At 41.5% G+C, this 23,798-nt stretch overlaps 1 protein-coding gene across 1 annotated transcript in view; it reads right to left on the bottom strand.

Moving 5' to 3' along the window:
* Positions 1 to 23,798, bottom strand: part of LOC143997159 (meprin A subunit beta-like) — a 128,090-nt gene that overhangs the window by 80,147 nt on the left and 24,145 nt on the right. The window contains exons 5-6 of the mRNA XM_077492618.1: positions 17,445 to 17,520; positions 7,864 to 7,981 (exon numbers count right to left, since the gene is read on the bottom strand). Coding sequence (XP_077348744.1) covers positions 7,864 to 7,981; positions 17,445 to 17,520 — 194 coding nt within the window. The remainder of the gene's footprint in view (positions 1 to 7,863; positions 7,982 to 17,444; positions 17,521 to 23,798) is intronic.

The raw sequence follows: 23,798 nt of genomic DNA, 5'->3' as shown, positions 1-23,798 counted from the left end.
TCTCCAGCTTTGAACTTTATCCACAATTTATAAAATTCTAACTGTAATGGAGATACAGTCATACAAAATTATTACACAAACATAAAAAAAAGTAACAATTGGTTACTAGACATTAAACATGTTTATATTATGAGCTGCAGAGGGTAGATGGGACACGTTACATAGGGGACTTTGCATACGATCCATATCATGTTTGAGGTCTATCAAATTGTGATTTATTCAGTTCAATGATGATATGTTGGGTTGTCAGATTGTAAAGCCTTGTCATCTGCAAATATAACTATATAGTTAGATTAGCTGGAATTGGGTGTGTCCACAGAAGTATAATAATACACGTCAGCACGCCTAAATCACACTCTTCAGCAATTTAATTGGGTAGGCTCAGCAACACAATCTGGAGAGTCAACAAAACGCTCTCAATTTCCATCAGAACCATACAAGAATGTTAAAATTCAATCTCATTTACCACTATCACACACTAAGCCTCATTAGTAGCAGAACTTGCTGTGGTCATTGCAAAATAGTGTATACTTGCAAAACCTAGACTGTGACTAGACTAAAGGCCCGTACAAACGCTTTCATTTTCGGATATCAATTGTGTTACGACAACCAATCGTTCGCAAATCTTACCATTAGTACGGTGTTTTCGACAGCCGATTTCACTTTTTTGTCAGACAAAAGCTAGATGTGCAGACTACAACATTTTTGCCGGATGTGAACTCCACGTCTGATTTTCGTTCCATTAGTATGGTTTTCGTACAAAAAAAATCATTCATAAGAGCAAGACTACGCATGCTCAGAAACGAAAGAATACATAAAAATCCATACAAAACTATTCAACACGTTACGTCCCTTCTGACATTGTATTCTATCAAACGAAAATTCTCCTATTGTTAATAACCTCTTCACTTTCGACATGAGACTAGCATGCCACAAAAATCGGATGTCAAATCGTATGTACGAGACTTTAGACCCCATACACAGTATTAGATTTTCTGCAGATTTTTGTCTTCAGATTTACCAAAGCCATGTAGTGCAAGGGCCTGCCTGATTGCATACAAATTGAAACTCTTAAGGTTTGATCTCATATTATATAGTTTTGGTAAATATGAAGACAAAAATTTGCAAAAATTTGCAGAAAATCTAATAGTGTGTATGGGGCTTTAAGCCTCATGTACACTTAAATTCAAAAACATGTATTTTACAGGGGTTTGACTTTTTTTTTTTTGCCTCTTAACGCCACTCCAGGGTAGACTGTGTGTCCATGCACACATAGGCATTTACAGGAGTTTAGAGGCAGAAAAAAAGCCCATCAATTCTGCATTGAGGAGAAGAGCATATGGCATAAAAAAAACGCACCTAAGCCTTAGACACATTTAGTGCTTGAGAATTTTTTTAATTTGAATGAATTGATACTCTGGCTAATGCAATAAATAAACAGGTAAGCGCTTGATGCTCCCAAATGCTTTTGCAAAAAAGCAGCTTGCGCACATTTTTAAAGCTACTTTTCTCCTGCCAGGGCAAAAAGCATGATCAAAGGCCCAGTGTGGGTAGTCTTCAAGTCCAAGAGACTAAATACTTGTAGAGTGGGGTTTACGATGGTGAGATTATTGTGCACGAGGACCCTAATTGACAGGTGGCTGGGTCCAACTCAGCAGCAGCAGCAGCCCGTAGGAGTGCCAAACACAGTCTAATGTGTTGCCTGTGAAGCCTGTTGGCTATTTTTTAAATGTGAACATCATTTCCATGTGTTAATAAACATTGTTAGATGTTTTTACACTATGAGAGCATTTCTTGCATTTTATTTTTGAGTAACTTGGGAGACCCACTTTCATGTCCATCGGTTGAAGGAATTCATTCTTTGGATTAGAGCGGAGTGCATTGCTGTATGATGATTGGCCAGAGCATGTACCATGACCTGCATGCTTTGGCCAATCACAGTGCCCTCAGCTAAGAGAGCCATAATTGGCCAAAGACAGGGTACCTTTTCGCCAATCATGGCTCAGGGGGACTAAGTCCACGCCCACACTATATAAGGTTGTCTGCAGGTCGGCCTCGTGTAGTGTGTCATTGTCGCTGTGGACGGAGAGAGAGCGCCATTTAAATTAAGCAGGCAGGCAGATTATTCAGTTAGCTGCAATGTATTTCATATATATATATATATATATATATATATATATATATATATATATATATATACACACACACAGTGCCTTGCGAAAGTATTCGACCCCCTTGAACTTTTCAACCTTTTGCCACATTTCAGGCTTCAAACATAAAGATATACATTTTTTATTTTTTGTGAAGAATCACCAACAAGTGGGACACAATTGTGAAGTGGAACGAAATCTAGTGGATTTTTGAAACTTTTTTAACTAATAAAAAAATGAAAAGTGGGGCGTGCAAAATTATTCGGCCCCCTTGCGTTAATACTTTGTAGAGCCACCTTTTGCTGCGATTACAGCTGTAAGTCGCTTGGGGTATGTCTCTATCAGTTTTGCACATCGAGAGACTGAAATTCTTGCCCATTTTTCCTTGCAAAACAGCTCAAGCTCAGTGAGGTTGGATGGAGAGCGTTTGTGAACAGCAGTTTTCAGCTCTTTCCACAGATTCTCGATTGGATTCAGGTCTGGACTTTGACTTGGCCATTCTAACACCTGGATACGTTTATTTGTGAACCATTCCTTTGTAGATTTTGCTGTATGTTTGGGATCATTGTCTTGTTGGAAGATAAATCTCCGTCCCAGTTTCAGGTCTTTTGCAGACTCCAACAGGTTTTCATCGAGAATGGTCCTGTATTTGGCTGCATCCATCTTCCCCTCAATTTTCCCCATCTTCCCTGTCCCTGCTGAAGAAAAGCAGGCCCAAACCATAAGTATAAGACAGTATTCCTGCGCCTAATCAAGGTAAAGAGCAAAGGAAAGAAGCCGTACTGCTGCACACACTGGAGTGGGGTACCTCAACCCCTGTGGAGAAAACTAATAGACAGAGGTAGTAGTGTGCTGCACTATGACAGGAGGTCCAGCCTAAAGGCTGGTGGGCTGTATAGGCACTTGAATAATATAAAGTAATTAAGAGACTAGTTTGTCGTCAAATACGACAAAAACGTATATATATAGGTCAGTGTGCGCTTTTATGCGGGAGATAGTGGAGAACCCTCAAGAGCACTGTAACATTCCTTATAATATCAAAGGTATATTCAAATGTAAGTGAAAAATGCAGAACAAAACACAGTCAAAATATTTAAAACCAGTGATTCCCAATGCGATTTGTTATAGCTGCAAAAAAACGCATAAAGTGCCAGTGGCAGAAAAAAATAAATAAATCAATACTAAAATAATAAGTGCAAAATTCATCTACACCCTGAAGAATACTGAAACAATACAGATAAAACAATGAATAGAATATCCGTTCTACAGTGCAAATTGTGGCAATAACATCCAAAAAATTGCATAAAGTGCCAGTGCCGAGGGAATAAAATATAAGTGCAAAATCCCTCTAAAACAATATTAGAACTATGCAAATACAACGGCGACAGAAAACAAAAAGAAAAAACTATCAGAAAAATGTCCGTTACAGTTGTGCAAAAGGTGGCGAATATATTGAAAAAAATCGCATAAGGTGCTAGTGCTTAAAGAGTAATAACATGTGCACAATATTAGTGAACACAATGCAATTGATGGTGATGCTGGTGATGGTGGGTATATCCCTCGTGATCCTGTGTGGTCAGGTTATGGGTGTCCCCTTACCTTACAGCTGTAAGGTAACAGCATGTAACATGTATATCCTTGGGGTCCCTGGTGCTCTTTGCCTTTGAGGTCCTGCTGTGGTGTCCCCAGATCCTGATGTTAGTATCCTGACTATTGCGCTGTGTGGTCCCTTTAAATGGTAACTCAGCAGCATTCAGCGTGGGGGTGCCTCAGCGATTGGTGTATATGTAGGGTTAAAGAGATGTGGAGGAAGGATGCCCCATAGTGTAGTAATTGTTAACCATAAGCGTTTTATTTTAAAGTCAGATAAAATACTCACAAACAAAAAAGATATTTCAAACACTGTATAAACGAGCGCTGAGCTCGATTTACGTCACTTCCGGTAGCTCTCGTCCCGACGCGTGTTCGTCACGGTCACGTGACTTCATCAGGGGATGACTAGTGCTGGTGGAAGTGTCTTTAAATAGAAGGAGCAATTAATTCTATGGCGGCCATTTTGATGAAGACCCGGAAGTACCTCGGCGGCAATTTTGCTGTCTATCTAGTCGCCGGAAGTGTACGAGCGGCCATTTTTTTGGGTTATCACGCCGCATCTAGTTTACCTGATGGCCGGAAATGGACGTGTGGCCATTTTTTAGTGTCTCCAGCAGACAACATCCGGATTTTATGGAGATGTCGCCGCCCCCTTTGTCTAAGGTTGTTATAGTTATATTGCGGACACTCTATTAATAACAAACCTTAGAGCAGGAAGGATTACATAAGACTGTAAATTATGGACAGGACTATTGATGTCAGGCAAGGAGACAAGATAAAAATAAATAAAAATAAAATTAAAATAAAAAGTAAAAAATAATAAATAAAATATTACTAAAATTAAAAATATGCAAAAAACACCAAAATTGGCAATTTTAAAACGGGGCATGGAAATGTCTATAATAACAAGCAGAGACCTGGTAAAAAAGGAATTTGATCAAAAAATAAAATAAATAAAATAAAAAATATATATATAATATATATAACATATATATATATAACGGCATAGGTGGGAGTAAATCGAGATCACAAATAGGAGATACATAATAAAAAGACGCCAAACAAATTGTTGTGTATATATATATATATATAAAAATAATGATACTAAAATTCCGAGAGAGCATAACTCAGTGCTGCCGGAAATGACATGTAGAGCCATGTCATAAAAAATGCATCCAAAATAGTAAAATGCAAAAAATGGAGGTATACAGAGAATATATGTATAAATATATATGCACATATTTCAAATCAATAAAAAGAAATAAAAGAGAGCGAGTCCCTATGGGGAAAGGCTAAAACAAGGAGAAATTTGCTGGGGAATGGAAGAAGAGAGGTGTCACATGGTGCCCACAAAAGGGTATATAAACTGTATTAGGATCAACGAAGGGTAGGGGGCAGTTAAAAATCACTAATAAAACTGTTCAAGTCGAATTCAACGTTGAGGCCCTTTGGCGTGAGTGTGTCTAATGTGCATATCCATTTGGACTCAAGCTGGCTGAGGGTTCTTACTTTGTGTCCCACTTGCCAATGTTTTACATAGGGCTCAATCCCCCAAAATTTAAGTTGAGAAGGGTCTTTGTTGTGATGTGACATGAAATGCCTTGATACGCTATGCTTGTCAAACCCCTTTATTATGTTTTTTACGTGTTCTTTCACACGTACCCTAAGTGGTCTCTTAGTGCGGCCTATGTATTGAAGGCCGCAGCTACATTCTAACGCGTATACGGCTCCGACAGTATTGCAGCAGATACATTTTTTGATATCGTAAGTATTGCCTGTACTGGTTGAGGTAAATTCTTTTTTCTTTTCATTGGGACGCCTTGTTCTGGTACATGCGTAGCATCTCTTAAAGGGAAAGAACCCTTTTCCCGTAAAGAAAGATAGTCCTCTACCTGGTGGGTCTGGAATACTTTTCACTATTTTGTCCCTAATAGTAGGGGCTCACCTGTAGATGAATTTTGGATGGGTAGGTAAGCTATCTTTTAGGCATATATCCGCTCGTAATATGTCCCAGTTCCATTTAATGATCTTTTCTATCTGTTTAAATTGCACATTGAAATCCAGAATAATCAGGATATTGTCTTGTACTATCTTATTGTGAGGTTTGCTTTTAATGAGGTCTTTGCGATTCATCTCTGCTACTTCTGATATCTTCTTGTTGATGAACCCCTTTTCGTAGCCTTTTTCCATAAATTTCTGTTGCATGTTTCTAGCCTGATCAAACTAATGTTCTTCCTGTGTGCAATTGCGTCTCAAGCGCATTAGTTGGCCTTTCGGCATGTTGTATAGCCAATTTCGGTGATGGCAACTTTCTAGCGGTAGATAGCTATTGCGGCCTACGCTTTTAAAATGTGTTTTGGAGAAGAGTCTTTTGTTATCTTGTGTTATTTCCAAATCTAGGAAAGTAATTGATTTATTGCTTATTTCCCACGATAATTTGATGTTTCTGTCGTTCCTATTCAACTTCTCCAGAAAGGCCATAAGTTTCGATTGCTCACCTTTCCACAGAATAATGACATCATCGACTTCGGTATTTATATAGCTCACTTGGAGGGTTAGCAAACACTTCTTCTTCCTCCCATTGCGATATGAAGAGGCCTGCAACGCTGGGAGCGAATTTCGCTCCCATGGCTACGCCTGTCTTTTGATGATAATAGCTTTTCTTAAGACAAAAGTCTAAGCATTTTATAAGAAATTTCCTCTGAGGACAAGGAAGATCTGTATGTTTCCTGAGTCCCCACTTGGTTGCCTCACAGGCTTGGTGGTGTAATATTATTGTATATAGCAAGGGTACATCGGCCGTGGCTAGCCACCAAGGTCCATCCTCCGTTGGTATATCTTCTAAGATTTGTAGTATGTGCTTGGTATCCCTTAAATATGCCTGTGTCTTCTGTACAGCCGGCTGCAGGTAGTAATCAATATATTGCCCCATTCTAGCTGTCAGTGAATCAATGCCATTCACTATTGGTCTGGGGGGTGGGTTCTCTTTATCTTTGTGAATTTTTGGAGGGGAATAGATGATTGGGGTTCTGCATGACTCAGGTATTAAGTATGGAGATGCCTGAGCTTGGCAGGAACTCTGAAACAGCTGACAGCGAGGAGGTGTCCTGTAGTACGGCAAGAGGCTGGAGCAGCAGGTAGGTACTCAGAGGTCAGGCAGGAACACAAGCAGGGTCAGACAGTCCGGATCAATACTAGCGGGCAGAGCAGGTACCACACAGGGGCAGAAGGGTAGTCGAGGTACAGGCCGGGTCCGTAACAGGCGGGCAGTGATCAATCCAAAGGAAGAGGCAGAAACATAGTCAGGCAGGCTGGGGTCAGAGGCAGGCAGCAAACAGACCTCGTCAGGAGCAGGCCGGGTAGACAGGAATCAAGTAAACTGGTAACAGGTAGCAGGATCACAGGAAACGCTGTAGACTGGACAGCAAGGAGGCACAGTGACAGATTCCCTTAAATAGCCTTCTGGGCGCCAAAAACAGTCACACAGTGCGTCTGCGCGCACCCGCGTGCGCCCGTTCGTGCCATCGTACACCCTTGTGTACCGGTTAGCTCTTAGGATAGGGATTCTGTGGGCAGGTCTTCCATATACCGCTGGATTACCGGGACGTCCTTGACAGCAGGATAGTAAAGAACAGCAATGGACGCACAGTAAAAATTCATGTTTGGTATGCATTTATAGATATTTAGGCAAGGCAAGTGGATATGAGTCTCACAGCAACCAGATTCCATGTTTTAGTATTCCAAAGACATGCTGGTAGTAGGCCTCCTTTCTAAATTGCCCCTAGCATGAGTATGTATAAATGTGAGTTAGAAACATTATATTGTAAGCTCCTTGAGGACAGAGACTGTGAATGTACAATGTATATGTAAAACACTGTGTAAATTGTCGACTCTACATAAAGTACCTCAAATAAATAAATGTTTTGTCTAATCCATGTTACAAATTAATGCAAATAACCTATTAAATGCTGTGGCAGCCACTGCGATTTTCCCTGTGCTCTAAATACCTGTAAATATATGAGATATTTTAGAGATCTTATCTTATGTATTTATAATAAAATTTTGAACAGTCAGGTATATATGGAGTTAATATTAATGTATACATTTTAACACCTCTTACCCAAGGCCTTTAAAAACTGAAATGTAATTTTCTTCACCACTCCATGGTTTAAAATCAATACATGACTTTAATCTGAAGCGTTCAAATGCTTTCAGGATCACGCCTTTAGCATTAATATCTGTAGGGAGAAGTTTAAGGAAAAAAATAAAGCTATGAGCATCATCACTGGACACATTATATGTTTTTCTCTGTGCAAGTCTTGGAGCCAGGTCTGCTGATAGAAATCGCCAGGCCCCGTACAGACTACCTGACAGGTCCCACCCGCAAGAAAATATTAAAGATATATTTTGCTAAATATTGGCATGCATAAATGTGTGTGTGTGTGTATATGTATATAGATATATATATGTATATATATATATATATATATATATATATATATATATATATATATATATATTACACACACACACACACACACACACACACACACACACACACACACACACACATATATATATATATATATATATATATACAGTGGGGGAAAAAAGTATTTCATTTAGTCAGCCACCAATTGTGCAACTTCTCCCACTTAAAAAGATGAGAGGCCTGTAATTGTCATCATAGGTATACCTCAACTATGAGAGACAAAATGTGGAAACAAATCCAGACAATCACATTGTCTGATTTTTGAAAGAATTTATTTGCAAATTATGGAAAAATAAGTATTTGGTCTCCTACAAACAAGCAATATTTCTGGCTCTCACAAACCTGTATCTTCTTCTTTAAGAGGCTCCTCTGTCCTCCACCATTAACAAGTTCAAACAGGTGCCATTAATACAGTTATCAGTATAAAAGGCACCTGTCCACAACCTCAAACAGTCACACTCCAAACTCTACTAGGGTGAAGACCAAAGAGCTGTCGAAGGACACCAGAAACAAAATTGTAGACCTGTACCAGGCTGGGAAGATTGAATCTGCAATAGGCAAGCAGCTTGGTGTCAAGAAATCAACTGTGGGAGCAATAATTATAAAATGGAAGACATACATGGCCTGGGACCAGACCTCGATCTGGGGCTCCACGGAAGATTTCACCCCGTGGGGTCAAAATGATCACAAGAGAGAGGCTAAATGGCTGGGGGATGACGTAGGAACGCTCCGACGGAAGGGAGGGGTTACGAGGAGGCTGAGCAGGAGAAGGCGTGCGGCGTGTGGAAGAGAAATACAGAGCGGGATAATGCTGGAGGGTGAGAGGCTCCAGCAATGAAAGACACCGCCGCAAGACGCCGCTCCGGAACCTGTCTACCCTACCGGCCATAAATAACAGCTGCTACCTCGCCTCCTCTCTGCCGCCCTCCCCCCCAACCTCTCGGGATTCCGAAGGGAGAGCATGATCACGGAGAGCAACAGATAAGCTAAGTACTATATCCCTGTGCAAGTCATAGCTGTTTTAAATGATCGTATGTCTAAACCGCCAGGGGAAAAGAAAGGACTGTAATAACAGTGACGGGACAACATGAATGATGAGGTGTTTCTCTTTCTGGGACAGACAATTCAGACCAACTTTGCGCTTGTTGCTGGAACTATCCATAAACAAATATAAGATATAAAGATACCAGGCTGCATTGTTTTAGAAAAATTTGTATGAACACTATAAATGCGCTGAAAGTGGTCAGCAGGATATTAGACTTCTCCCTTCACCTCTCTGATGCAGCATAACAGCAGTTTTTCTTTGTAGGCTGGGACGCACTAAGGGATGAACTAAGGAAGATAAACGAGTACAAGAGATAAGATAAGCGATACTTATGTCTGCAAAACTCATTTGTCTTAAATAAGAATATGTTTAAACTATCATGGTCATTAAAACTGGAGTAAAAGTAAAGAGATAGCATGAATGATGACATACGTTTTCCCTGGGATATATAATTCAGATTAATACTATACTTGTCGCTGAGATTCTCTGCAAAAAAATATATAAGATACCAGGTGGAAATGAGGGAAATGCCCAGAGAAATAGCCTGAAATATTACTAACCAGACTGAAAGCGGCCAGTGAGGATGAAACAAGCATTATATAAGACATTCAAGATGGAATGAACGAATAACTCCTTAGCTGCCTGCTTTCAGAAAATCAATCCGGATCCTTAAATGTAATGATAGATGGTTAATATAAGGTAACCCCCTGGAAAAGAATCGCACGGCACTCCTGCTTAGCTACTCAAAAAATCGCATATTTTCTAAACGCATGAGCAGTGATGTAACTCGGTGGAGTAATATATTTATAGCATGTAGGAAACTGCATGAAGGACAGTACACGCATGGAAAGCGATCCCATTTTGTAGCTGCATACTTTCCTGGGAGCCCAGCAGAATTCTCAAGAGTAAACATAACCTTACATAGTACGCACGTCTCTATAGAATTCGATGATCAGCTAATATAGAGGTAAAACATCAGGAGAGGCACAATAAGGGGGGAAACCCCATATTTAACGCATAATGAAATTATGACATGCGACTTATAGATGTCTATTAAAGAGATAGGGACGGAAGACGCCATTGCTCAATATAATAAATCTAACTGTGGTGCCACTGGTTTTTCTCTCTGCTTTTTGTCTTTTTTTTTTTTTTCTCTTTTTTTTCCTTTTCTTCTCCCTCTTTCTCCTGGACCCCCTTTCCCTGTGTCGGAGGGAGGGAGGAGGAAAGAGAGGAGATAATAAGAATAAATGTTTGGACAGAAATTATCTGCCCTTGATCGACCATAAAGAAGGGGGAGAAACACTTATAGCAGACTGACAAACTTAGGGCGGAAAATCGCTCAACCATAACCAAGGGATCTTACCCTGGTAGATACTGTAAGGGGCTGATTGGAGGGAATTCTCAGAAGAAAAAGAACCAGCCGCGGAAGGAGAACGTGAGAAGACCAGCAAACTGGGGCGACGACCACGGGAAGCAAAAAAAAGCAAAATGAGCAGAGCCTCAAAGCAAAATACTAAGGGGGGCCTTAAAACCCCAAAAAATCCCAACACGGAAAGCACCATAAAACAATATATGACTCAAGGAGCTAGCCCAAGAGGAGGAGGGAAGGAAAAGATACCCCCAAACCATGGAGGAAAAAGGGGGGTGGAAAAAACAGCAGGGGAGACCCCGGATCAGTCTAGAGACGAACTGACAACGGAAAGCGAATTAGAACTAAGTAAAAATGAGGATCAGAGGATGGAAGACCTGGGAATAACAAAAGGGTTCATGAGGGAGATGCTCCAAAAATTGGAGAACTCTATAAGATCAGATATTAGTCTCCTAAGAAGTGACCTTGGTCATATGCTAACGAGAGTTGAAGCTGTAGAAGAAAGAACTGAGAATCAAGAACAGAAGTTAAATAAAGTACAGACGCAAGTTAAATTAATTTCTCAGAACCAGAGAAGAATTCTCTACCGACTTGAAGACCAAGAAAATAGAAATAGAAGACTAAATCTGAGAATAAGAAATGTCCCAGAGAACAAGAAAGAAGATTTAAGGGAGGTTCTGAAAGATATATTTCGCCCCATACTAGACAATGCAGAGGGGGTACTCCCTTTGTTAGAGAGGGTGCATCGGGTTGGGAGGATAGGATCGGAAGAAACAGGAAGGGGAAGATTCCGCGATATTATCGTAAGGTTTGAACACTATGAAGATAAAGAGGAGATCTGGAGGAAATTAAGGGGAAACCCCCCATTAAAGTATGCGGAAACAGAAATACAAATCTTCCCGGACCTAGCATTTGAGACCCTATCCAGAAGACGTCTCCTGAAACCTCTCTTGGAACAGATGAGAGTACGAAACATTAGATACAGATGGGGCTTCCCGGCTTGCCTGCTGGCATTTAAAGATGGAATAACAGCTAAATTAAGTTTCCCTGAAGAGTTAAGAGAATTTTGTGAAAAACTGGAGATTCCAACTCCAAGTTTACCCGGCTGGACAGACGAGTCTGAGGAAACACCTTAAAATGCCACCCAACTTAAATGATAAATTAGAAGTGGAAGAGACTGGGATCATGGGGGAGACGGGGGGGGAGGGGTGGAGAGGTAGGGGGATGTATGTGGTCGGACCGGTTGGGTGGGGCAGTCCCATTCCCATCCCTATGAGGAGATATACCAAAGTAGGGAGGGAAAGGAGGCAACTGGCGAACCCCACCTCGGAGCACTAAGACTTAGAAATGGCCAGAGATTTGAGGCCAATTGATAAGTCGAGGGCCGTAGGATGGCCAAAACAGGGGGGGGGGGAGGGGGATGGGGAGATGGGCGGGAGAGGGGGGTATGGGGGAGAGGGGGAAGGGGAGGGAGGAAGACGTCAGTAGTGAAACCCTGAGGGAAAGAAGAGGGGAAGGAAAGGAAAAAAGAAAACATGGTCAGGACAGAGAATATGGATAAAAAGAAACTGGAATTAAATTTCCTATCTTACAATGTTAGGGGGCTCAACACAGCAAAAAAGAGGTATAAAATCCTGGTAGAATTAAAACAGCTAGAGGCAGATGTGATCTTTCTCCAGGAGACACATATAACACATACGTCAAGGAGTAGGCTTTACTCTAAAGACCACCCGAAATGGTACTATGGGGATACGATCTCAAAGAGGGCAAGAGGAGTAGCAATAGGATTCGGTAAAGATATTCGATTCACTGTAGAAGGAAGAGAAGCAGACCCAGAAGGAAGATATTTATTTCTGAAAGGAAAACTAGGAAATATTAGGTATACACTGGCTAACATTTATTCCCCAAATAAAAACCCTGTCAATTTTCTGAGGGGCATACTGGCCAAAATACAAGAGTTTAAAAGTGGCCATGTAGTTATAATGGGAGATCTGAATCTCTGTCTGGACCCCGTACTCGATAGCACGTCCCGGGTACTGGGAAGGAATAGCACTCAATTAAAAAGGTTAATTCAAAATTTGAATAAAAACCAACTAGTAGATGTATGGAGGGCACAACACCCCAAAAAAATGGACTATACATTCTTCTCCCCAGTACACGGGACGTACTCAAGGATTGACTATATTCTTGTGGAACACAGAGCCCTAGAGATGGTGTTAGAAACAAGTATAGAAATAACAACACAGTCAGATCACGCGCCTTTAAAAATGAAAATGCAGATTCCCGGACAAAGTAAATGTTTCTCTAGGTGGCGACTAAACGACACGCTGATCCTCGATAAGGAGGGGGGGGGAAATAGTGAGTAAGGAATTAGAGAAGTACTTTCTGTTGAATGAGACCGAAGGAATATCTGGGCAGGCTCTGTGGGATGCCCATAAGGCGTATATTCGGGGGATCTTGATTGCACGGGGCTCGCAGAAAAAAAAAGAATGTATAGAAAGGGGCAATAAACTCAGAGAGGAAATCCTCAGAATAGAACAACAACATAAAACGGGACTTGCAGATAAAAAGTTATATCAAAAATTAATGTCCAGGAGAGAAGAACTGCGTGGACTAATGGAACAAGAAACAAAAAAATATTATAATCAACTTAATAAAGTGAGGTATCAAGATGAAAACAAACCCACTAAATATCTAGCTAGGATGCTGCAAAAGAAAAAAGCTATGAACTACATAGAGAAAATCCAAACAGAAACCGGGGACATGGTATACTCTTCAAAAGAAATAGCCGAATCATTCAAAACATACTACGGGAAATTATATGCGGTAAAAAACAACTCGATAGATAAAGAAGGTAAACTAAAAGAAACTGATAAATATTTAAATAAGGCGAGACTCCCCAGGATCAGTGAAATCGATAAAGAATATTTAGAAAACCCCATAACGGAAGCAGAAATAAATGAGGCATTAGCGGAATCAGCCCCTGGGAAAAGCCCGGGACCAGGCGGTCTGACAATTAGTTACTACAAGAGGTTTAAGAATATCCTAGTACCGAAACTCTGTAAGTATATGAACGGGATTGGGACAGAATACGCCATGAGTAAAGAGGCGCTATCTGCCTCAATAACGATCATACGGAAAGAAGGAAAAGACGAGACCAAGTGCGCAAGTTACAGACCAATATCACTCCTAAATGAGGATACTAAACTATTTGCTAAGGTGTTAGCAAATAGAATGAAAAAAGTAATGAATATACTAGTACATCCAGATCAGACTGGGTTTATCCCCGGGAGAGAGGGAAAGGACAATGGGGTAAGAACTTTATTGATTCTATCTCAAAGGAAGAAGACGGAACCCCCGGCGCTACTATTATCAACAGATGCCCAAAAGGCCTTTGATAGAGTCGATTGAGGATTTATGTTCCAGACAATGGATAAAATGGGCATAGGCCCTAGGATGGCCAAATGGATTAAAATGATGTATGATCACCCGACAGCGACTGTAAACATCAACGGGTTGCCCTCCTCTTCCTTTGAGATGGAAAATGGGACCAGACAGGGATGCCCACTGTCTCCTCTTCTTTTTGTGCTTTCGTTGGAACCCCTACTCGCGACAATCAGAAACAACCCGGAAATAAGCGGAATTAAGGCAGAGCAAGAGGAACATAAACTTGCAGCATATGCAGACGACGTGTTGTTTTATATAAGTAATCCAGTAGATTCTCTGCCCAAGATAACAAAGGCCCTGGATGAGTACGGGAAACTATCAAACTTCTAAATCAACCAAATAAAATCTGAAATCCTCAATATAAATGTAGGTGCGACGGAAGTACAACTAATCCAAGAACAAAGTAAATTTAAATGGACAAAAGATTTGAAATACCTGGGAGTAAAATTGGCAAACACTCTGGATAAGATATACCGCTTAAATTATATCCCTTTATTGAATGAAATAAAAACTGAACTCAGAAGAGCAAGTAATAGACCGATCTCGTGGATAGGTCGAATAAACGTGTATAAAATGTTTATTCTTCCAAAAATTGTATATAAATTCCAGATGTTGCCAGTTGAAATCCCACCCAGCTATTTCAAAAAATTAAAAGCAATAATGAGCAAATTTATATGGAATAATAAAAAACCTAGGATCTCCCATGGAGTATTAAAACAAGAAAAAGGGAGGGGAGGATTAGCGGTCCCTGATTTACAGTATTACTATCAGGCGGTAGTCTTATCAAGAATTGTGGAATGGGTAAAAGGGAAAAAAAAAAGAGGAAAAAAGATGGGTTAATTTAGAATATACATACAGTAAAGCACAATTAAATAAGATAATATGGAATCCCCCAAAATACAGGGCACTAGATATAGACACAAATAAGTTAACACAGATTGCACTGAAGATATGGGATAAGGAGTATAAAAGATTAAATGGACACTATAATTCGCCACTGATAACTTTAAAAGACAACGAATATTTCCCACCGGGTAGAGGGGTGATAGGAGGGAACTGGATAAGACTAGAGGGGTCACAAATAAAAGATATAATTAAAAAAGGGAAACTTCTTTCACATGAAGAGTTAGTGCACATGGGATTTATGAGAAGGGATAGGTGGCGATATCTCCAGCTGACCCGTTTCATAGAAAAACTACCCCAGCCGATTAGATCTGAAAAGGATTTGACAGGGGTGGAACAACTTTGTACGGCTGACAGTGCAAAGGGTATAATATCAAAGCTATATGGGCTATTGATGCGGACTAGCTGGAAAGATACGCCGCCATATATAAACAAATGGGAAAGGGAATTGGGATCACAAAAAGGTAAAGAAACAATAAATAAAATATTGAAAATGACACACTGCTCGGCAAGGGATAATAAAACAGCTGAGATGAACTACAAACTTATCTCCCGTTGGTATAACACCCCGGATAAGGTATCTAAATTCCAGCTAGGCGGGACCGCCGAGTGCTGGCGGGGCTGTGGAAAAACAGGTACCATGACACACATTTGGTGGGAGTGTGCCAAAATTAAACTATATTGGGAAAAGATCCTTCAAATGATTAAGGAAATAACTCAAACAGCATTGAAACCAGACCCCTGGGTAGTACTCTTTCATGGCACGGAGGTTGGGGTTAAACAATACCAGGACACAATCATCCCGCATCTATTAAACGCTGCGAAAAAACTGATCCCTAAAAAATGGCGAGAGGTAGAGTGCCCAACAACATGGGAGTGGGTAGATGCGGTAGAAGAAATATATAATATGGAAAGCCTGTGTCTGAGAGAAGAAGAGGAAAGGGTAATATTTCTAAAAAAATGGAGAGGTTGGAAACAATTTAAGCGAGATTGGAGTTTCTCCGCACAATTAAGACCATAAAGACCAGGATATCAGGAGCAGGGACACAACTGACAAGGGGATAGGGGAGGGGGGGGGGGGGTAGCATAACTTTAATATAATTTTAGTGAAATATTGGGAGTAAGATATAAGAACAGTTTTAAGAAATATGAAATAAAAGTTGGATAAATATTTTACATTTAATTATACAAATAAGTAACAAGAAAACAGCCACAATGATGTGAAGATTAATTCTAAGAGACAACAATGAACGTTAAGTTGATTTATAGTCTCAGGTAAAGATTCGCTGATGTGGCAAAAAAAAAAAAAAAAAAAAAAAAAAAAAAAAATTATCACAAGAACAGTGAGCAAAAATCCCAGAACCACACGGGGGGACCTATTGAATGAGCTGCAGAGAGCTGGGACCAACGTAACAAAGGCTACCATCTGTAACACACTATACCGCCAGGGACTCAGATCCTGCAGTGCCAGACGTGTCCCCCTGCTTAAGCCAGTGCATGTCCGGGCCCATCTGAGGTTTGCTGGAGAGCATTTGGATGATCCAGAAGAGGATTGGGAGAATGTCATATGGACAGATGAAATCAAAGTAGAACTGTTTGGTATAATCACAACTCGTCGTATTGGGAGGAGAGAGAATGCTGAGTTGCAACCAAAGAACACCATACCTACTGTGAAGCCAGTCTCCAGATCTCAACCCCATAGAAAACCTTTGGAGGGAGTTGAAAGTCCATGTTGCCCAGCAACAGCCCCAAAACATCACTGCTCTAGAGGAGATCTGCATGGAGGAATGGGCCAACATGCCAGCAACAGTGTGTGACAACCTTGTGAAGACTTACAGAAAACGTTTGACCTCTGCCATTGCCAACAATGAATATATAACAAAGTATTGAGATGAACTTTTGATACTGGCAAAATACTTATTTTCCACCATAATTTGCAAATAAATTCTTTCAAAAATCAGACAATGTGATTGTCTGGATTTGTTTCCAGTCCACAATTTGCTTCTTATAGTTGAGGTATACCTATGATGAAAATTACAGGCCTCTCTCATCTTTTTAAGTGGGAGAACTTGTACAATTGGTGGCTGAATAAATACTTTTTTGCCTCACTGTATGTATATATATTACACACACACACACACACACACACACACACACACACTTCTGTCCATCAAATCCTAGTGATCTCATGTGACACAGCACCAGGACTCGGGAGTGCAGCCACATGGGTGTGCCCCCCCCCCCGGGGAAAGCGCTTCTCCGAGGTGGTACCCAGTGAAGAGGAGGAGCGCCACCAGGGGACCCCAAAAAAGGAGGATCGGGGCTACTCTGTGCAAAACCCTTGCACAGAGCAGGCAAATATGACATGTTTGTTATTTAAAAAACTAAAAAAAAAAAAACTTTAGTATCACATTAAATTATATATATTACGTTTTGCAAACTTACCAAGACTATCTTCCAAATAATAAGGGACTGTCAGAGGCCATCTATACTTCGATCCAACTATTGCAATTCTTGACTTCTAAGGTTCAAAAACAAAATCCAAGCAACATATTTACATATAGTTCATATAGGTTTTCTTTATTAAGTAACATCAGAACAATGTTAAAGTGATTGTAAATGATCACCTTGTAAAACAACCTATTCAGTTTAAAAAAGAGAGATGAAAGGCAAATCTTTGCATAGATATGAAAGAACATTATATAGTTATAGTATAGTTTTTTTATTCATTTTTCCTTAATACATCAACAGACTCAAACACAAAACATTTCCATCAAATAACCCCACCTTTAAAAAAATGATATAAATAAATAAATTCTGTTTGCGCTCACAAGGCCATACTTCAACTATTACTCAGAACCCTCCATCACATCAGGCCCATTAACCATCCTTCTCCTAAATACAATTAATAACATTGTAAAAAAACTGTAACACTAACCTGAGTGTTCCATTTAATTATTACCTCTTAACGGTACATATACACATATACAATTTATCTCCCTCCAAAAATCTATCTCATTATTATTAATTTTCCTCAGTATCATTGATATATTTAGCTGACTGCTCAGATAGGTTAGATACTAACCACCACTGACAGATTTTAACACATTTTTTGGACTCCTATGTTTAAATGCCAATTCCTCTCGTCTTAAATTGAGATTAGTTGCTTTGGTCCATTGGTCTATTATTGGTGGATAATTTGATATCCATTTTTGTACTATAAGTTTATGGGCCATATACATAGATCTCAACCACATCGCATGCAATTCAGCTGGGAGAGTATCTTCCGGTATAATCACTAACAATGCTTGTTTTGGATCAAGATGAACCTGTGTAGAGCACAGGGAGTTTAAATTATCAAAAACACCTTCCCAATAGCGATGTAATTTAGGACATTGCCACATTTTTCGTGCTTTGTTGCCTCAAAACCTGGAATTAAAATGGATTGTTTGAGGATTTGCATCATTTAATTTACAGAACATGCCCACAACTTTGAAGATTTTTTTTAAACAATTGTGCAGCAAACAACAAATAGGACGAAATAATAGAAAAAGTCAATGTGCATAAGTATTTACCCCCATCACTTGGATTTTTGCCCATTCCTCCTTGCAAAACTGCTACAGCTCCTTCAAGTTTGATGGTTTGCACATGCGAACAGCAATCCTTAAGTCTGACCACAGATTTTCTATTGAATTGAGGTCTGGTCTTTGACTAGGCCGTTCCAACACATTTACATGTTTCCCCTTAAACCACTCAAGTGTTGTTTTAGCAGTGTGTTTGGGGTCATTGTTCTGCTGGAAGGTGAGCTTCCATCCTAGCCTCAAATAACACACAGAGTGGTACAGGTTTTGCTCAAGAATATCCCTGTATATAGCACCATCCATCTTTCCCTCAACTTTGACCAGTTTCCCAGTCCCGACTGCTGAAAACATCCCCACACCATGAAGCTGCCACCACCATGTTTTACTGTGGGGATTGTGTTCTTTAGGTGATGTGATGTGTTGGGTTTGCGACAGACATAGCATTTTCTTTGATGGCCAAAAAGTTCAATTTTAGTCTCATCAGACCAGAGCACCTTCCTCCATACATTTTGGGAGTCTCCAACATGCTTTCTCGCAAACTCAAAACGTGCCATTTTGTTTTTTTGCTGAAAGTAATGGCTTTCTTCTGGCCACTGTGCCATAAAGCCCAACTCTATGTAGCGTACGGCTTATTGTCATTCTATGTACAGATACGCCCATCTCTGCTGTGGAACTCTGCAGCTCCTCCAGGGTTACCTTGGGTCTCTGTGCTGCCTCTCTGATTAATGCCCTCCTTGGCCAGTACTTGAGTTTTGGTGTGCGGTCATCTCTTGGCAGATTTTCTGTTGTGCTATGTTCTTTCCATTTGGTTATGATAGAGTTGATGGTGCTCCAAGAGATCATCAAAGATTTTAATATTTTTTTATAACCTAACCCTGACTTGTGCTTCTCAACAACATTGTCCCTTACTTGTTTGGAGAGTTCCTTGGTCTTCATGGCAGTGTTTGGTTAGTGGTGCCTCTTGCTTAGGTGTTGCAGCCTCTGGGGCCTTGCAAAAAGGTGTGTATATGTAATGACAGATCATGTGGCACTTAAATTGCACACAGGTGGACATCATTTTATTAATTATCACACCTCTGAAGGTAATTGGTTGCACCAAATCTTTTTATGGGCTTCATAACAAAAGCAGGTGAATACATGCGCACATGCCAATGATCAGTTTTTTATTTCTAAAAAATTGTTTTATGTATATAGTTTTCTAATTTTACTTCACCAACTTAGACAATTGCATTTTGATCCATCACATATAATTCAGATTAAAAAAACACTGAACTAAGGGCTGTAATGTAACAAAAATGGTAAAAAAGCCAAGGGGGTGAATACTTTTGCAAGGCGCTATATACTGTGATTCTGTACTTGCCAAATATGCTGAAGAAATCTCCCTCCACTAAGTCTGGTGGCATCTATTCTAACTGTAGGCAGCTGATGCTGCTGCCTGTTCACTTCCTGGGTTTACAAAGACACACAGAGGCACATCTCCAGCTCTGCAGCCCTGCAGCTTTCATTGGCCCGCTGAGGACTCATCCCCCCTCTTCCTGGCAAACTCTCACAAGAGTGAGAGAGAGAGCTGTGCATGATGTCATAAGCCTATATACATTATCTCACAAAAGTGAGTACACCCCTTTACATTTTTGTAAATATTTTATGATATCTTTTCATGTGAGAACACTGAAGAAATGGCACTTTGCTACAATGTATAGTAGTGAGTGTACAGCTCGTATAACAGTGTAAATTTACTGTCCCCTCAAAATAACTTGAGGGCTATTAATGTCTAAACTGCTAGCAACAAAAGTGATACACCCTAAGTGAAAATGTCCAAATTGGGCCCCAAAGTGTCTATTTTGTGTGGTCACCATTATTTTCCAGCACTGCCTTAACCCCCTTGGGCATGGAGTTCACCAGAGATTCACAAGTTGCCACTGGATTCTTCTTCCACTCCTCCATGACAACATCACGGAGCTGGTGGATGTTAGAGACCTTGAGCTCCTCCACCTTCCATCTGGAGACATGCTTGGTCAGTCCATCACCTTTACCCTCAGCTTCTTTAGCAAGGCAGTGCTCGCCTCGGAGGTGTGTTTGGGGTCGTTATGTTAGACTGCCTTGTGACCCAGTCTCCAAAGGGAGGGGATCATGCCAGTGACGTAACTAGAACCTTCAGGGCCCCCGATGCAAGAAACCATGAAGGCCCCCCTGAACCCCAGCCAGGGCCCTTCCCTCCGAGTCCGGCGGTGGAACTCCAAGGCGTGGTAACAGGTATGACCTTTGTGAGCCCTGTAGTTCCACCACTGGTATCAGTAGTTTTTTTTTATTTTTATTTATTTTATTTTTAGGTGCCCCATTGGGGGACTGTCCCTAGGCAGGATGAGGTCCCCGTCCCCAGAAGAGATGAGGTTCTTTTCTCCAGGGCAGATTAAGTTACTGCCCCCAGGTGAGAAGGGGTCCCTGTCCCCAGGAGAGATGGGGGTCCCTGTCCCCAGGGGGAGATGGAGGGGGTATGTAATGGTGTGTGGGGGATGGGGTCCTCTCACTCATCATGACCAAGCTGCAGGCCGCTCACTCATCCATGTTGGCCTGGGCTCCATCCAGTGTGCTGGACGGGCGATCAGCATATCTCCCAGAAAGACCTTTTATCATCTGTGTGTGACGGGGGAGGAGGGGGGCTGGCAGACAAGCCTGCAGTGTCCTCCGGGGAGCCGACTCTCTTGGGGCTGCAGTACATCTGTGTGCTTAAAGTTTGTTTATCCGGGAGAAGTATGCAGTGCAGTGTGGGCCGGACTCAGGGAGGGTGGAGCAGGAGAGGGGTACTCTGAGGAGCTGGCCGAGGACACAGGTCATGCGGGAAATGCACAACTAAATAGCAGCCAGTGCGATAGTCAAGCATGGAGCTCTGCTAGTCACCCTCCACCTCCAGCCACCCGTGTGCATGGTGCACTGGTACCCCTAGCTGCCTATGCTGCTGCCGGCCATATGTAGAGGGTGCTGCATGGGCCCCCTGCATCACAGGGCCCAGTTGCGGTCGCGACTGCTGCACCCCTATAGTTACGCCCCTGGATCATGCTCTGCTTCAGCAAGTCACAGTACATGTTCGAATTCATGGTTCCCTCAATGAACTGTAGCTCCCCAGTGCCAGCAGCACTCATTCAGTCCCAGACCATGGCACTCCCACTAACATGCTTGACTGTAGGCAAGACACACTTGTCTTTGGACATCTCACCTGTTTGCTGCTGCACACGCTTGACGCCATCTGAACCAAATAAGTTTATTTTGGTCTCATCAGACCACAGGACATGGTTCCAGTAATCCATGTCCTTAGTCTGCTTGTCTTCAAACTGTTTGCAGGCTTTCTTGTGCATCATCTTTAGAAGAAGCTTCCTTCTGAGACAACAGCCATGCAGACCAATTTGATGCAGTGTGCGGCGTATGGTCTGAGCACTGACAGGCTGAACCCCACCTCTTCAACCTCTGCAGCAATGCTGGCAGAATCCATACGTCTATTTCCCAAAGATGAACTCTGGAAATGATGCTGAGCCCGTGCACTCAACTTCTTTGGTCGACCATGGCGAGGCCTGTTCTGAGTGGAACTTGTCCTGTTAAACCACTGTATGGTCTTGGCCACCATGCTGCAGCTCAGGTTCAGGGTCTTGACAATCTTCTTATAGCCTAGGCCATCTTTATGCAGAGCAACAAGTCTTTTTTTCAGATCCTCAGAAAGGTCTTTGCCATGAGGTGCCATGTTGAACTTCCATTGACCAGTATGAGAGACTGAGAGCGATAACACCAAATTTAACAAACCTGCTCCCCATTTTCACCTGAGACCTTGTAACACTAACGAGTGACATGACACTGGGGAGGGAAAATGGCTACTTGGGCCGAATTTGGACATTTTCACTTAGGGGTGTACTCACTTTTGTGCCAGTGGTTAGACATTAATGGCTGTGTTGAGTTATTTTAAAGGAGACAAAAAATCTACACTGTTATACAAGTTGTACACTCACTACTTTACATTGTAGCAAATTTTTTTTTTCAGTGTTGTCACATGAAAAGATATAATAAAATATTTACAAAAATGTGAGGGGTGTACTCACTTTTGTACGATAATGTGTACGGTATATACATCCTTTAGGTACCTGGGAGTCCAGGTGTCACCCACGGTGAGGGATTACGGGGTGTTGAATATTTCCCCACTGCTGCAAAAATTTTGAGACCGGATTAAGACGTGGAACTCACTCTGCCTGTCGGTAGCGGGCAGGGTGAATTTGATTAAGATGATACTTATGCCCCAGCTACTATATGTACTCCACAACTCTCCAGTAGTGGTCCCTCTGAAAACGTTTAGAATTGTGAACTCCCTTTTCCACTTACTATTCTGGAAAAATCGCCCCCCCCTCCCCCCAGGATTAAACTTGAGCACTTACAATGCCCTAAGGACGAGGGCGGGCTCGCCCTGCCAAACCCATGGTTATATTACCTGGCGGCACAGCTCCAACACCTCATAGGGACTATGAAGGGGGAAGCAGACAGGCCAGGCCATACCCGTAGTTCTTCAGAGGCTGTGATGTTGTACACAGTAAAACGAGACTCGGTACCAGCGGCACTCAAGGTTCTAGCTTTTGGAAAAGCAAATAAGAAATACCCAACCTACAATCTCCTACAGAAAATCTGGAACAAATGTAGATACCTATAGGGAGTGACAGGTTACACAGAGTTTAGCCCAATATGGTCCAATAGAACATACCCTGAAATAGCACAGATACAACATGGGGCATTGTGGAAGAGATATGGAGTGGTATATATTCGGGAGATTTTCCAAAATGGTGTCCTACTGCCTTTTGAGGCTCTGCAGGACAGATTTGGCTTGGCGCCCAGTATGCGGTTTTATTATATGCAATTGAGGCACGCAGTGAAGGCGCAGAGTAGAGCCTCTGAGTGGGCTCCTTCGCCAACGCCAGTGTTTAACTTAATACTGAAGGCAGCCACCACTAAAGGTTTTATCTCTCAATGCTACAATATGCTCCTGCAGAGTCTCCTGAATAGACATCCCCTGAAAATGAAGAGCGGGTGGGACAGGGATGTAGGACCAATAGATGAAGAACAGTGGGAAGAAATTTTGCAGGCAGTGCCCTCGAGTTCCCTGAATGCGTCGCAGAGGTTAACACAGTTGTATCTTATTCTAAGGGTTTACTATACCCCACATAGAATGCATAAAATGGGTCTTAGG

Source organism: Lithobates pipiens, unplaced genomic scaffold (assembly GCF_037356315.1).
Source record: "Lithobates pipiens isolate NorthernLeopardFrog02 unplaced genomic scaffold, aLitPip1_a1.2 Scaffold_19, whole genome shotgun sequence".
Classification (NCBI taxonomy): Eukaryota; Metazoa; Chordata; class Amphibia; order Anura; family Ranidae; genus Lithobates; species Lithobates pipiens.
This window is presented reverse-complemented; position numbering and strand designations above follow the sequence as displayed.